Source organism: Limulus polyphemus, unplaced genomic scaffold (genome assembly GCF_000517525.1).
Source record: "Limulus polyphemus unplaced genomic scaffold, Limulus_polyphemus-2.1.2 Scaffold141, whole genome shotgun sequence".
Classification (NCBI taxonomy): domain Eukaryota; kingdom Metazoa; phylum Arthropoda; class Merostomata; order Xiphosura; family Limulidae; genus Limulus; species Limulus polyphemus.
The window spans coordinates 878,617-895,933 of NW_013665751.1; the positions used below are offsets into that span (position 1 = coordinate 878,617).

General features: G+C 32.8%; 1 protein-coding gene across 1 annotated transcript in view; it reads right to left on the reverse strand.

Annotated features, from left to right (window-relative positions):
- Positions 1–17,317, reverse strand: part of LOC106474696 (protein toll-like) — a 63,619-nt gene that overhangs the window by 43,879 nt on the left and 2,423 nt on the right. The window contains exons 2-3 of the mRNA XM_022380013.1: positions 13,616–13,818; positions 7,051–9,664 (exon numbers count right to left, since the gene is read on the reverse strand). Coding sequence (XP_022235721.1) covers positions 7,051–9,664; positions 13,616–13,638 — 2,637 coding nt within the window. The 5' untranslated portion in view covers positions 13,639–13,818. The remainder of the gene's footprint in view (positions 1–7,050; positions 9,665–13,615; positions 13,819–17,317) is intronic.

Consider the following 17,317-nt stretch of genomic DNA (forward strand, 5'->3'; position numbering starts at 1 on the left):
GCGACCCTAAACTATAAGAGCTATCAACATCACACAGTTATTACAAATAAAGCAAGTTAACATTTCGTTTGATGAATTAGTAAAGTTTAATTATTCTTCTAGCGTTTACCTTCGAACACAATGTTTAAGCTTGTTTGAAGCAGGAAATTCTTCGTGTTCACTAGATAAGCTCTAGTGACATCACAACAAATATCACTATCAAACAGTTGGTCTGCATATGCCATACATTTCTCGGGACAACAATATCACACACGTATGTTATAATATGTGCCAAAATATTCACGGTAACACAAAATATATAGCCAGCAGACTCCTTGTGCCTTGGATACCGTGGTTTATTTCTTCGACAAGAAATTAATAAATGCCACTCAAAGAAACAAATATTGCTTTTGTGACATATATATACTTAAATAAATGTCGTATTACAAAACAATCGTATTTAAGAACTTTGTCATTTCAGACAATATAGTTTTTATTCGTGAGAAAGGTGTATTGTGTATCAGTGTATTATTTGTGCTCTACGAACTTTTAGGATTTTAAATAACATTCATTTGGTTTGGGACTATACCATTCACTATATGCTAATAACACAAAGTGGTTTCGATATATAGAGTCAATAGGATATTTATTTGCTTAACTACTTGTATAATAACTTTCATTTAGCTATTTTAACAGCAGGGCTTAAGATTATTTATTTTAAGAGTATTTATTCTTCGGTTGGTTCATGAATCACTGCTTAGTGAGAACATGAAGTTCCATAATTTATCAGCGAGATACACGATATTGTTTTAGGTGTTCTTTTTTTTATATCAGATGATGCAACACGTAGATTCGATATATTATCAAAGTCTTTCATACATTCTTGCACTTTTTCCTTTTATCCACGTCATTACCATGCAATGGTATTTCCACTATTGGCACCTCATCTTTGCAGAAACTCAAGGTTATTGCTCGTTGTTGCTATATAATTAACTTTTTTAGTTTCTTATAGAATTAGGTTTAGTGTAAGCAAACTTACGAAAAAATATAATTCATACATTGTCAATACTCAAGCTTAAATCTATAGACGTAGCAAAACTAAAAATGTTGGAAGGATAATGTTAACAATTTTCCTATTAATGTTGAAAATTAGCTGGTTGTAGAATATTAGATTACCATCCTCTTACATCTTTATGATAATGAGCCAGACTGAAGGTAACTGATATAACTGTTAACGACAGAAGGATGAAAACAATTTAAAATTAACAAATATATCATAATGAAGATTTATTTGCTGTTTTCATTATATTTAAAATTTGAGGCATAAGTTTAAAATTAAGATACATTCACATAAACTACCCAAATATTCATATAACATAGAACGTCAGAAGCATAAACAGCTGGTTAGAAACATGTATTTAACTTGCATAAGAACTAAGTGATAACTTTTTTGTATGATTTATTTTCAATCGGCTAAAGATACCTTATTACAACGTTTAATATCTTCAGGGATATATTTTATGAGCCTTATGAAAACATTATTTCAAAACGAATTCTCTCGGGTTAATACAAAAAAAGTAACTGCGTAGCGTGTATTTGATTGCGATACGAACATGCAATATTAGGAAAATCCCATTGCTGCCACAAAGAGCAAGAAAGGGGTAAAATTTTGACGACCTGGTACGCCGAGTTCCAAACTTGCATTTTCCTGGAAAGTACTTCTCATATATGTATATATGAAAAAACAAAACATTTCTACAAAATCGAATGCCTATGTAAGCTTTAACAAGTAACCATGAGTTGAATAAATTAACAGAATGAGATTCTTTCAGTAAAATAAAACTCATTTTCTTATGGAATAAAATTCAATTCTATATTAATATTTTAGTTGCCAGAAACAGATATTCTCAAGAGAATGACAGTTTAAAAAAAAAAGTTATGTATGTTAATACAAAGTTCTATATTCCTTTATTCGTTGAAATAGAAATGTCATTAAAGATCTTATTAGTAATACGAATGAATATGCGTGTGACATCTTTATTGCTGTGATAGCATTACCACAAAGCAGCAGATAAAAGAATAGTGTAATATAGACTGATCTTGTATTTGATGATTGTTTGTAATTAAGCACAAAGCTACACAATAGGCTATCTGTGCTCTGCCCACCACGGGTATCGAAACCTAGATTCTAGTGTTGTAAGTCCGCAGACATACCGCTGTGCCACTGGGAGGCTTATTTGATGAATAAATGTTTGAACCAATATCTATCTAAGTTAAGTTTTTTTTTATGAGTTCAAATAAGTTACCTAGTTAGCTATTTCTTAATTTAAAAACTATTTCTGTAAAACAGATATTAAAGGTAAGTTAAAAACCTCTGATAATTCAATGATAAAACAAAGAAACGTTCACCAGTTAAATTATTCACGATAAATGACAAGATTTCAAACATAGAAATGAATTCTGCTTGGAAATGCTAAAAGTATGTTTACAGTTCACACTTTCTCTCTCTGTATTGACCGATCAGGAAAGTGGTTAACTTGAATCCAGAAGTATTTTTGCTCCAAGTGACAGTCACAAAGCAGACTTCATACACAAGGTAAAGTATACGTAGAACACATGTAAATATCTCGTGAAAAAGTAAATTGTTTCTAGTTAGTAGTAACACCAGAGCCTGAACGTGGCGCATGTAGTATGTTCCAAATCAGAATCTCGAAAATTTTAAATTTTGCAGATATGAAATATTTACCATAGGAGAGGGAGATATGCAGTACTTGCACACCATATCCTATTATTCCTCATTTTAGGCACATATAAAGCCAAATTTAATCTAAACTTAACACTAATTAAAAATTTAGAATACAAGCTTGTAAGATTACATTAAACTCAATTAGAGTGACAAATACATTAGAATGACTTTGGAAACACAACATGACAATACACTAGATGAATCATGCATATATTAGACTCACAAATAGGACAAATGTCTCAATATCACACAAACTACTAATTAAACATGCAACATATAACAATAGAAAATTACAAGATAAACCCTTTTAAAATACATGCAAATACAAAGCACACCAAAACAGACCCTATCGAAGCAAAATTACTAAATACATTACAACATAGGGAAATTAATCCCTTAAGTACAATACAACAACGTAATGGAACGCATATCAAAATAAAACCATTCAATTACAAAAACGATGAAAACTGCCGGTTAAAAGAATGAATAAAATTTCAATGAATAACACATAAGGGAAACAAAAACACATATCTGCTATTGTGTAAAGTACAAGAAAATTCAACAAAATAATAGAAAAATGAAGTAAAATGGTATGGTAATAAATCAGCAGATATAAGCTAAACAATATATCAAAACCAAGTTCAACTTGCTAATGAAATTCTTATAACACAAAATAGTTCGTAAAACCTCTTCATATAAAGAACAGAAATGTTAGACGGGCTGGATCCGGCCCGTGGGGCGTATTTTGCCCACCCTCTAAGAAAACAAACAAGATGAACAACTTACCAAATAAAGATACGTTTATTGACAAACTTGAAAACAATGTTTTGGGTTTGCAGTGAGTTTTTCGTTAAAGTTTGCTCTTTGATCGATTTTCCAAAGCAGGCTATCCATTGTTAAGGAAATTTGTTTGTGACTGTTTGAGCCAATGTATTGGCATGATCATAATCTTCAACCTACTTAGTGAAGTAAAGAATGCTTTGATTAGAAGTTAATATTGATTACCACTAGGATGTAATGACTACTGTTTTATTTTTTTTTCACTACTTAGTAATGGAGGTTTTTCTGTCAGAGATGTTTCTTTCTATGGGCAACCCAGGAAATACAATGTATAAATCTTAACTAGTCATGGTTGCAAACATGTGGCCAGTTAAGCCGTTTTTCCAGTTTGGCCGTAGTGCAACACACCCTAAGGTGTTGTCCAATATATGCATCATACAGGGTTCAATGAATCTCGGATCTCTCAGGACCACTAACTTCACAGCAGGATGAGTACTGTACTTTCATGGAGTGTAGCAGTTGTACAATACTTCCTCTATAGTTCTGTTTGATCACATTATTGCCAAAGGTAATGTGCTTACAAACTATACTTACTATGTCATAATATTACTCCTCCTGGTTGTATGGCAAGTAATACTCAAGCTAAATCTAATTATTATGTGACGATAATGCTCCTCCTGGTCGTGTGACAAGCAATACCCAATCTAAATCACAATTACTATTTTATTGTAACGCTCCTCCTGGTTGTGTGGCAAGTAATACTCAAGCTAAATCTAATTATTATGTGACGATAATGCTCCTCCTGGTTGTGTGGCAAGTAATACCCAATCTAAATCACAATTACTATTTTATTGTAACGCTCCTCCTGGTTGTGTGGCAAGTAATACCCAAGCTAAATCCAAGTTCTTTAATTGCTCTCCTCACCAGTTGTCTTTGGACGTACTTTTTATCAATTCATCACAATAATTTTCACTATTTGTATGACTTGTTGTCACAGTTTGAATGTTATTCTTGTTCGATTGCAGTTAGTCGTGGTATGTTTTTATAAGTTGTCATAAATTTTATGGCATCATATATGTACTTTCGTCCGTCCAATAAGTAATTTTGTGTTTATATGTTTGTACGCCCCCCAGTGGCACAGCGGTATGTCTGTGGACTTACAATGCTAGAATCCGGATTTCGATACCCGTGGTGGGCAGAGCACAGATAGCCCATTGTGTAGTTTTGTGCTTAATTACAAACAAACAAACAAATATGTTTGTACAGAGGCACATGTTTTACATCCTAAATTAGGAGAAGCATGCCAAAACAAATGAAATGGCCTATGTTATACAGATTCTATAAACTGATATATGATACAAAAGAGTGAATAGTTAATATATTTTACTTAGATACGAGTATTTGAAATATGTATATATTATAAATCTTATGGGCTAGATACCGAAAGTTGGCGAAGCAATTATAAAGTAATAGGCCTAAAATCTTTGTTAAAATCATGTAAGCTGCAGAGATATTTTTTGGTACCTTAATTTGCTAATTTCAAAGAATATGTAAAAAAGATCTTCAGTTTACGTGATTTTTAACACAAAAATTTATAGTCGTATATGTATAATGAATATATTGAGGTTTGTGTATAAATACTTTAAATGCTACATATAACTACACTTGATTTTAACTTTCCGTATTATAATCAATTGGGCCTGTTCATTTTTTCTTGCATGTGTAAAATATGTATGCCTTGAATTATTCGTATTATTTCATAAAAGACTGAGGATTTCGATTGTTTTTAAATCAAATTCAGGATTCCTAGCAACTATGTTAAAAAATTTCAGGCTTTGTTTATTTTATATATATTGCAAAGGCTGAAATGAAATAGAAATCAAAGGTAGTATTCGATTGCATAATGTTATAAAATATTTTAAAAATATACTTTAACTAATTTTAATCCAAAGTTAATAATAATTTTAGACGTCCATTTGATCACACAAAGCAATTAATGTTACAATAGTTAACCCTTTACTCTATACTTTATTTTACAAATCTGCAAGATTATAGCTGAATACAATTAATAGACATATATCTGTATTAAGTAGGTTTAGAAACAAGCTTCAATATTCCCCTAAAATATATTTTATAGATAACACAAAACTGTTATATATTTCTAACCGTTAGTAACTTATTTCCTGGATTTTATAAAATTTACTGGGTTTGTTTGCATAAAGCTATACACAGGGCTATCTGTGCTGTGTCCACCACGAGTATCGAAACGCGGTTTTTAGAGGTGTGAATCTTCTGACTTACCTTTTTGCTACTGGGGGAAAATTTGTTGTGAACAAGATAAAATTCACTAAGTTCTGCGTTATGGAAGAAACTCTTTCTGAAAACTACAGTGAGTGTAATCTTGAATAAACCAAACATACATTTCAGTAATATTTTAATATTGTTCTTTTTTACGTTATAGTTCACTATTCGAAAACACGACTGGATTATGCTGTAATTTGCGCAAACGAATTACTCATAAATATTATTCTTGTTATATACTTTGCAAATGTTTTTTTTTTCATAAGAAAGTTAATAAAAATCACAAAAAGTACCACAACTTTATGCAAAATCAATGGATCATCCTGAATTCATTTTGCGAACATTATGCATACTTTGTTAATTAGAAAAAGTCATAATTTTGTGGGTGTCAAAAATATAACTTATCGTGTTGTATACCTATAACTGTTAAGTTTTCAAATACTATAAACTTACTACTTACGATAATTTCGTGATTTCCTAATCACATAAATATGTATATCACAATATCTATGTTAACATCTACGGAAATGAGAGTATAGGACATACCATAATATCTTTCTACCTCAGATGATTTTTTCTTATTAATTTCAAACATCGATATATATATATATATATATATATATGTAATTTTTTTATTATTTATCACTTAACTTTTAATGAAAATACAATGTTTATGTTTGAGTACATTTTTTTTACAACTTGCCACAAGTAAACTAACAAAAGCAAACGCGACTTTATACTAAGCCTTTTCAAAATATTGTGACTCGATTAAACTAATTTTGATTTATATCCGAGAGCTAATCTTTAGATATCAGACTATAAACAATGTGTTTAATTTCACAATACATCAGTTTCTAATTTGCTGTCGGAAGAAACTAAATTTTTCTTAATGAAATGCTCAATAATTTTGGAGAAACTAATTTCTTGAAAAAGTTAAAAACAGTTTTTATTTCACTTTATTAATGTTTTAACAACATTTTGTATTGAAATTATGTACCGAATGAGATTTAAGATACATATATTGAACAGGTGCCCATTTTTGAAAGAACTGTTCATTTGTAACTTATTATTTTGAGGGTTTTCTAATCATTAAACGTGCTCAGTCTACCCTCAATGCTTCATGACGATACACAAAATCCTTTATCAGCTGATCGTTTCGTATTTGGCTTACTGTCGTAGACAGTTTTTTGTCACCATATTCCATTATTCTTTTAAATAGTAGGTTATTGTTTATGACCTCATATGTTATAGTTCGAATTTATTTTTTCTTTAATTTTCGCATCTTCTTTAAACACAGATTGGGAAACTCTGTAAATGTTTCTAATTTTCTTATTATCATCAATGAACTTTTTAACTACTGTGAAAGATAAAAAAAGAAAGAGAAGAATACCCACAACTGACACAGTTATTAGTATGATACAGTGACTGAGCCCATTTTTTGGACAAAGTACCTCGTCCGGGATATCCAGGATCGTTGCCATTCGACTTCCATTGTTTTGCATCAAATTATAACACAGAATATCCTGAGAATCAGTTACTATATTACGAGAAACACTTAACCAGTATTTGAATTCGAGAACGGAACAGTCACATCGCCATTCGTTTTTCCCAAGTCGAAGTTTGAGGCTACCTTGATTTTGTCTTGTGAACCATACCAAAGCTTGTGGCAGAGATTCTAGCCGGTTTCCTTTTAAAGAAAGGAAGCGAAGATTTGGTGGAAGCACCCAGTCTGTTTTTGCTGATAAGAGATTATAGTCAAGATATAGTTCCTTTAAGTTCATGATGTGAGAAGAGCTTCTGTTGACATTTTTAAAGGAAGATATGCTGTTATTTTGAAGGTATAACACATTTGTGTTGGGTGGTAATACCTCTGGTATTGCATCTAAATTTCTATTACTACAGTCAACTTTGACAGTTTTGTCATATCCTCGAAAATGACAAGCACACGGCTCTGGACAGTCACGATATATAGGACAATTTAATTCATTTCTTGCTACGTCCAGAAGTTTCTTACCAGCTAAAGAAGAAGGCCCAGCACACATTAATAGATTCGCATTGGGAAAAATTGCGTTGTGTTTGACAGATGATCTTAATGTCAAATAATCGAAAAACTCTAACAAATTACAATCACAGTGGATGGGATTTGCACTAAGAAAGAATGAAGGTGTGTCAGGGTATCTTGGAAGATATTCTATAGAATTGTAATTAGGTGTATATTTTAGTAAGTTATCATACGTCTTCAGATTGGTCACTTTTACTTGTGTTATTTTATTAAAACGCAGAAGCACGCGAGTAAACTTAGAATACAGAATTGGTACGGATATATTTGTTATTTGGTTATACTGAAAATTTAAAATATCTAGTTTTAAAAACGTCTTCCAGTCAAGATTTGGGAACATTGATATGTTATTATAAGAAAAATCGAGAAGTTTTAAATTCCATAGACTGCCTAAGGCTGCATTCCAGTCAATCGAATTAATATGATTATGGCTTAGATCAAGATGCTCTAGGTTCTGGAGATTTGTAAAAAGCTCTTTGTTTATCCAGTTTAATTTATTGTAAGATATTTTGAGAATTTTTAAACTTATTAAGTTGTTAAATGTCCCTAAAGGTAACTGCTCTAGTCTATTATTTTCTAAATTTAATTTTTCTAATGCAATCTGCTTCTCAAAAATTGTTGGTGATAAGTTATTTAACTTGTTAAAGCTTAGATCCAATTCTTTTAAGTTGCTATTAGTGAGGAACAGTGTTTCTGGAAGTACAGTAAGCTTATTGTTGCTGATTTTGAGATTTTGTAAAGAAAATGCATTTGAGAAAAAAAATAAAGGAATATTAGACAGATTACAATTGTCTAAAAGCAAGCCTTGAAGATTGTCTAAACCATTTAAAAGCCGTTCTGGGAGGTGCGAAAGATCTTTGTTTGAAACCAAATTTAAGATTTTCAAACGGGGTACACTTTGAAAAACAGCTTCTGGAAGTGTTTTTAGGCGGTTTCCGGAAAGACGTAAATGTTCCAGCTTAGAAAGATTACTAAAAAGTTCAACTGGAACTTCAGAGAGCTGGTTTTTTGAAATGTCCAAAGCAGTTAAATGTTCTAAGCCACGAAAAATGCCAACGGGTAGCTGTTCTAATTCATTTTCAAAGAGATAGAGATTACGCAAGGAAGTAAGTTTGTTAAACAAACTTTCTGGCATTTCCTTTATAATGTTCCTGCTAATATCCAAAGTTGTAAGATTACCCAGAGGGTTAAAAACATTTTCTGGCATAACTTGCAGTTTATTACCTGAAAGCTGGAGTGCGTGTAGCGTTGATAGGTTTGAGAACATGTTAAGTGGAAGAACGGAAAATCCATTCCTTACTAGACTCAAAGTTTTTAATTCATTTAGGTTTTCGAAAAACCGTGGTTTAATTAACGAGTATTCTCTTCGACTCTCAAACTTTAGCTGCAATATCCGCATTCCCTGGAGGAGTTCTTTAAATGTCATGTTTGGTAAAGGACAGTTGATGAAATGGAAGGTGTCAATTTCTGTGATGTTGTAACTGTTAAACATTCCTCTTTTGAAAGGAACAACATCGTTGCATTCGAGTCTTACTCTTCTTTTAACAGCATATTCAATTACGTATGAATTATATAATGTCTTGGGATCCATACAAATCAACTTGGAGCTAGCACTGGAACCAATGAGTTTGTTATCACAAATGCATATTTCATGCTGGTGGTGATGATGACAATTGAAACCCCAGATCCTAGAAACATGAGCTAACCCTACCAAGAAAAACAGATAATACTTCATAATGACGATCTTGTTTGGGTTATTTGCTTCTGGATCTATTGATGCTTCTCTTGGGCGCTTAGATCTGAAACAGATATAAAAGTATGCTATTACAAATTTCTTAATAATAAATTCTGTTCAATGTTTTACGAATGAATGGAAGAATATTGAAAGGCGATTTTTATTTAGCATAGCCTGGAAACTTCTTATTGCTACAGAGTTAAAAACACGTCAATATAATACAAAAAATGTAAAATAGTTAAAGTTCTGCAAAACAATTCATTCATCAAAGATAAATTTTCAGTTTAAATGTTACAACCTTTCCTATTGCTTTGGAAATAATTTTCTATACAGAGGTGTTTGCGAACGTTTAACACAACATCCAAATTGCCATATCGAAATTTAACACATTACGGTTTTGTAGTCGTCGAAAAAAATCTCAATGAAAATACGATTTTTATTATAAAGACTCAAAAATCTCCTTAAAAACAAAAATAACAAAAAACTTATAAATATCACGATGATCAGGAATTTGATAACCTTATGCACTGAATGACGCTTAGATAAATTATATCACAAGTAAAAGTGCTTGTTCACTACTTTATAATAAGAAAACAAAAACATTGTTGTACGACAATATACAATTGCAAATTATATTTTGTTAATTATATTCATAAACGATAGATAAAACAACTTAATGATTTATTCATTTCACATTGTGATTTGCTTACTTTTACTGTTTATTTTACGATTTTGACAGCTTGATATCAGTACTCTTTAATAGACAGCTCGCGGCACACTTTTAATGTTCCAAACTTTTAGCGGCACATGTAAATAAGACCGTAAGGCAGGCCTAGTGGCAACTCCCTAAGACAGGCAGAGTAGTGTATTTGTGTATCATGTTATATGGAAAATATATCAAATTTGAAATTTTATAAATGCATTAAATTGATAAATAATTTACATTACTAAATAAAAATTACTTAATAATTGCAAAAATTCCGCGAGCACCTGAAACCATTCAGTGGCACAACTGTGTGCCGCGACACACAGTTTGAGAAGCTGTTGTTGTTGTTGTTCTTGGCAGTTATTTTGATTTAAGAAATAATTACTAATCAAGGGTGCTCGAAGATTAGACAATCCTCCTTTACCCTGATCGTGGCATAAGGTTTAATTTCAATTAATGGTCAGCGGAATAATAAGCCGTATGGGCGAAGAAGGAGTAATAATAATTAATTAATTAAATAATGATAAATTACATATATACGTATGATGGTGAGGCAAGTAGGCGGAAGTGAAGGCAAGTCCAAGGCGTAGCAGAGGCCGGTTGATCTTTGAAGAAGTTATCGAAACAAAATGAAGCAAACGGGCCTTTACAGAGCCTGGCGGAGATCAGTGGATCCAAGTGCCAAGGCTGGGATCTATAGATCCAATGCCAAAGAGTTTGATGTGGGGGAAACGGGAGTACCCCGAGAAAACCCACTTTCACTAGTCGGGACCAAATAGAAGCCCGACTAGCGCTCAGGTGAAGATCTATTGACGGGTTGAAGACCTGGATAGATACTGAACAGTGAAATGGTTATGCAAAGAATATAATATGTTATAAGTAGTTCTGTGGATCATTGAGATGTGGTAGTGGTGTATATCATGTTATATGGGACAGGTATTTGTGTATCATGTTATATGGGGATAGGTATTTGTATATCATGTTATATGGGGACAGGTATTTGTGTATCATGTTATATGGGGATAGGTATTTGTATATCATGTTATATGGGGACAGGTATTTGTGGTGTTGTGTATCATGTTATATGGGGACAGGTATTTTCTCCATGGTTTGGGGTGGCGGCAATTTTATGAAATTCGGCTGTGAGTGAATTTCGGTGGGCGGCTTTTTTGTAGTATTTAGCGGCGAGTTTATAAATGCGGTCTTGAATAGTGTGTAGTGTTGTGTGTTTTTCAACGTAGCACGCGGGTGTGTAGTGAGAGAGGCGGTAGGCGAGACGTATTACTTTGTTTTGTAGTTTTTGTAAAATCTGCTGTTGATTATTATTCATGTTACATGTAATCATTGCGCCATAATCTAATAGTGGTCTGATGAGTGTTTTATAAATATACATGATTATTTGTGGTCTGCATCCGTTGACGCGGTGACTGATTTTGTGGAGGTAAGCCATTCTTGTTTTAATTTTTATGCAAATTTCCTTAAAATGCGTGTGCCAAGTTAATTTAGTGTTTATGGTTATAGTTTGAGAAGCACTGAGCTAGAGGATTTATATACAAAAAAAAAATATGTGTTCGATACTCGTGATAAACACAGTGCAGACAGCCCGTCGTGTAGCTTTGCACTTTGCAAACTTCATATCAACATAAAATAGAGAATATATTATACAATAATATGTCATGTATGTAGGGAATGTTAATTAATTCAGCTATTTTATTAATCAGCACATTAATTATTTTACTTCTAGTTCCGCCATCAGAATTAACATGCTAAATAAACGGCTTCTAACTCAACATGCTGACTTTAATACTGACCAGCTAGAATTATAACAATGAATAATTACAAAGCCCTAAAAGGCCCGACATGGCCAGGTGGTTAGGGCGCTCGTGGGTTCGAATCCCCGTCACACCAAACATGCTCGCCCTTTCAGCTGTGGGGCGTTATAACGTGACGGTCAATCCCACTATTCGTTGTTAAAAGAGTAGCCCAAAAGCTGGCGGTGGGTGGTGATGACTAGCTGCTTTCCCTCTAGCCTTACACTGCTAAATTAGGGACGGCTAATTGTGTAGCTTTGCTCGAAATTCATTATAAACAAAGCCCTAAAAGAAGTCCTTAAATTATCAGTGTTTTAAATATAATAAGTCATAATTATACACAACCTTAAGAATTTTAAGCTCTTAAACGTTTCCAAAAGATATTTTATACATTATTTTATGCAGATTACAATAAAAAAAATAAATGTAACAAGAGTCGTCTTCAACAATTATTCAGTAAACAATTAATTATACAAAAAATTGTCGTTAAACTTCTATAAACTCTGTATTTTTTTAAAAAAATACATGCTTTCATTGTGAACAATAATTTTTTTTCTTAGAAAAATGAACTAATTATTGTAGGCTATATCTTAATGCAGTATCCTTTGCTTATGGAAGTGGAAAATAGTGGGCCTAATGTTTTGTAAGGTATTTTAATTTTTCTCCTATTCCACATCCATATGCAGAAGAAAGCAAAACATATATATTTTTGTGTATTTAAGGACATCTGTCTAGTTATTCAAATAATGCAATTGTACATGATATCAGGGCCATTCGTACAACTTCATGTCACAATTTTCCCAAGTGACGGGAAACAATTGATTCACTGCCTACATTGTAATAATGCCAACTAATACAAAATATGATGATATTGTTAACAACCTTTCACTAAAAATGCTGGTGACCATAACACTGCTTTTCAGTATATATACATATTTAATTAGATAGTTTTTAACTCAATCAGAGTAACAAAAATAAACAAATAATAGCTCTTACTTATTATTAAGATGCGTATGTATATATATATGTGTGTGTGTGTGTAAATAAAATTATTTTGTTCATAATGAATAATGCAGGAAATCTCATGTTTAAAACTACATTTTTTGCCTATATAATGCGAAATATTTAATGTACATATTGTATATTTCTTTTGGTGTTACCAGCCTCTTATGCTTTATATATCTTTGATAATAAAAAACACATGTTTGATACATGAACATTATAAAAATGACGAATACCATAGACTTTGCAACAAAATATCATTTTGCACAAGGGTTCTAAAAGGTTTATCAAATACTTACAAATTTTAAATAAGCAAACATTATCGTCTCACCTGAATAACTTAACTTGCTGAAACTTCACAGTTTCTCGGAAAATATTCTTCGCGATTCCTTGGATTAATATATTTTCGTGTTTATACTTATAAGTTATACATAGATATGACTATGTTTGTAAGGGCCGCTATCTCTTTAACTATGACCTTAAGTTAACAACTTACTTTACGTTGTTCTCTGCATGCATTTGTCCTGCATAAACCGTCTGATTGCTTTAATAGCACAAGAAGACAAGTATCAATGAACCGTTTTTTGCCCAGGTGTAATTCCCCAGTCGTTCGGTGAACAAGGAAATAACTGTACGTGGCTACCGTCACTCTACGCGGAAGTGGACGCAACCCCAGGCATGGACAAATGGGAAATCCGTCTGGAATAAGCAGAAGGGCTCTAGTCAATTGAGCACAGAGATTGACAGTAATTGGTTAGTATTAGTAGGGTAAGGGGAAACCCAAGTTCTTAGCTTTCAACCAACTTTTCCCCTGATTATTCAGGGCGGTAGTATAAACAGATAGTACAAATATTATACAAAGGAAAGGAAGTTCGTAAACAGTGTCACAAGAGCAAAGGTCACCTTGGATTGTTAAAAACTACCGGAATTGCCAGTCTTAAACCAATCCCGCGACATGTGGATCTAGATTCCTGAGTTACGAGGCAGCTGCTTTCTAGGTTGAGATGTCTTAACTTGTTATAAAAACATTAAAGTAATGTTTACTGTTTTCAATGTTTTTTTAAATGTTTATGAACTGAGTACAGAGCTGTATGTTGAAGTAATTGTATTTTATTTTCGCTATACCAATAAAAAAAAAACTCATGAACATCAAACTCAGTTTTTACCTGAGTAATAGGTATGTCAAATTATTAAAAACAAATAATTTTTGTAAGTTTTCTTAAGTGTGTTATATCATGCTTTTCCGCATTTGCGACAAAAATAATTAATATCTTCATTAGAAACATCCAACTTATAAAGATACCCGCTTGAATGTATGTACCAAACACAACTAACATCACTACCCTTTTGTTTGTTGTTAAACGCAAAGCTGCACATTGGGCTATCCGCTCTGTGACCACCGCTGAGCTACCGGTGGTAACATCATTAACAAGCTTTCTGTCTTTAGTAAAGTATTTTTGTTCTGTTTATAATGCTGAACCATTAGGCACAAATTATAATGTTATGGATTTTTTAACCTATTAACAGGGGCCGGGCGTGGACTAGTTGTTATAGTCCAGGGATTCATGGATCCGCCAAGTTGCCAAAAAAATCGCACTTCGTATTTTTGGGCTACAGAGTGATAGTCAATATTATTTTTCGATTAGAATAGCCCGATTGTTAGATGTGGGTGCTGCTCAGTAGTTACTTTACCATTTTGCCTATAAGTTCAAAATTTAGGATGGCCAATGCAGATAGCCCCTGTGTAGCTATGCGCGAACTTCCGAAATAAATATTATTAACATTCCTTGAGATATGGAAAATACACAAACTGCGGTAGTTTCAGTTTTTGTCTAAACTTAGACTTTCAAAGAGAGAACTGAAAATAGAAATATCGATTTTCCCACAAAGAGACATTCTAAAATATACAGTGTGAAAATATTTTAAGCTCATCTTGTGGTAAACATAATGTTTAAAATATGGCCGCTTACAGAAAATTCGTTGTTCTTAATCATAGTTGGGGATACCCGTTAAATAAGAAAGCAAGAATTTTATAAAAGAAACTGTTCCTTTTCCTTCTTTCTTTTGTTCTTAAATCCCTAATGACCTCATTAGATGCTAACTGTATACCCTGCTTTGTGGTAGTAAGAACTGACTGATTTAACTGATAATGGTTGGAGACGGCTTGAATGGGTAATGAAGAAAAACTATAATATAAGTTTAACATAACAGCAAATGTACAACGTTTCGACAAGGTTTTGTCATCATGGTTAAGTACTTGTATATTTACATTCAAATTCAAAATTCAATTAAAAAAGTGGGAATGTGCCATAATTTAGAGTATTCTTTATTTCTGATCTTGGACAAAAATCCTAAAACAAAATAGCCCATGTACACAGATGGAAAGTTAGCCCATGTGCACAGGCGGAAAGTTTCCAGCCACCATACAAAAAAAAAATACGGCTATCGAGGCAGCAAACTGTGGGTGATGGATGATAACACACATATACACGCACATAACGGATCATTTTTATAGTAAGATTATTCTACGTCTACTAGTGTGCTTTAAATAGCAGTAAAGGAAGAAGTTACTGTGGTCTTGCTTGAAAATCGAGTTTTTGTTTTACCGATAACTCCCAACAGTGTTTATCATACGTTTATCTTAAGATTGGTTGGTGGTTTGGGGATTTATGGCGCAAAGCAGCTAACACTTAAGAGAATTATTATAAAATCAGAAGGCCGTATGGTTGATATTAGCTTTCATTAAAGATACGTGTTTGTTCTGCTTAACTAACGGGCAGTTATTTTGATGAAAATTAATTATTTCTTTAGCAATGATTAACTATTAGGGGTGCTCGAAGATGGAACAATCTTCCTTCGCCCCGCACGAGGCTTATGAATTTGAAATTAGCACGAGGGTTAGGCTTTTATAGACTGATTGAATTTATGATTACTAGGCTGTTACAGAATTAACTAACTTGATAAAAAATTAAATTTGAGGATAGCAGGCAGGCAGAAGTTGAGGCAAAGGCGATGTTGAGGCAAAGGCGATGTTGAGGCAAGTCGAGGTGATGGAGAAGGAGGTAAGTCGACTTAGACAAAGCATATCGATAAACGGGCCTTATCAGGGTCTGGAAGGGATTAATAAATCCAAGTGCCAAGGCTGGGATCTACAGATCCAATGCCTTTTGTTCTGCTTCTTTAAAATTTCATATTATACACTCTACTTAATCGGAGTATAACTTATTGGAATTTACAAAATATGTGTTATTGGCAGTGTTAAATATCCGACAGATCATTATCAGTTACTCAAGTGTAATATATCTTACGATAATATTCAATATTGAAAATGAAACTTGAAAGATAATGGTAAATATGTGACTCTCAACCAACCTTTAGAAAGGTTGGTTGAGAGTCACATATTTTAGTCACATAATTTAGAAGTTACATAAAACAGTGTATTGTCTATACATTCTAATGTCATTTTGTGAACATTATTTTCGAACATCCTGTGCGTATTTATTATTCTTATCTTTCTATCTGCTTCCGCTCGATTTCCATCATACACAGATGACACCACTGTCGACGTGTTGTCTTGTTGAAGATAAATGTAACTTGCAAATTTAGGACAAGTTTCCGGATTGTTTTATGATCACGAAATCTCTACAGTAAATGCTATCTGTTCTTATATGTGACAACTCCTTTACTATAGATGTACAATTTTGGAACTATCCTTATTAATTGTACTAACCTAATCCTGCACTGGAACTATCCTTATTAATTGTGCTAACCTAATTCTGCACTGGGGATTTCCTGATTTAATTCCCCTAACTTTTTGTCGGAATAATGTGTAAATGTTTGGTAAAAAAGTATAAAGCCGTTTACAATGGAATAAAATTTATCCCCATTTTATAGATATCTCTACAACAATATGTTGTTTAACAATCACATAGCCATACTTGTTTAAAGTGAATTTCTTATGTACAGCTTTTGACTTGATGTTTTTTCATGTAGTGGAAACGTTTCAAGTTCTTTAATGTAACATTTTTTGAAAACTAAGGAAACCCGGCATGGCACTCGACTCGCAATCTGAGGGTCGCGGGTTCGAATCCCTTTCAGCCGTGGGGGCGTTATAATATGCGGTCAATCCCACTATTCGTTGGTAAAAAGTAGCCCAAGAGTTGGCGGTGGGTGGTGATGACTAGCTGCCTTCCCTCTA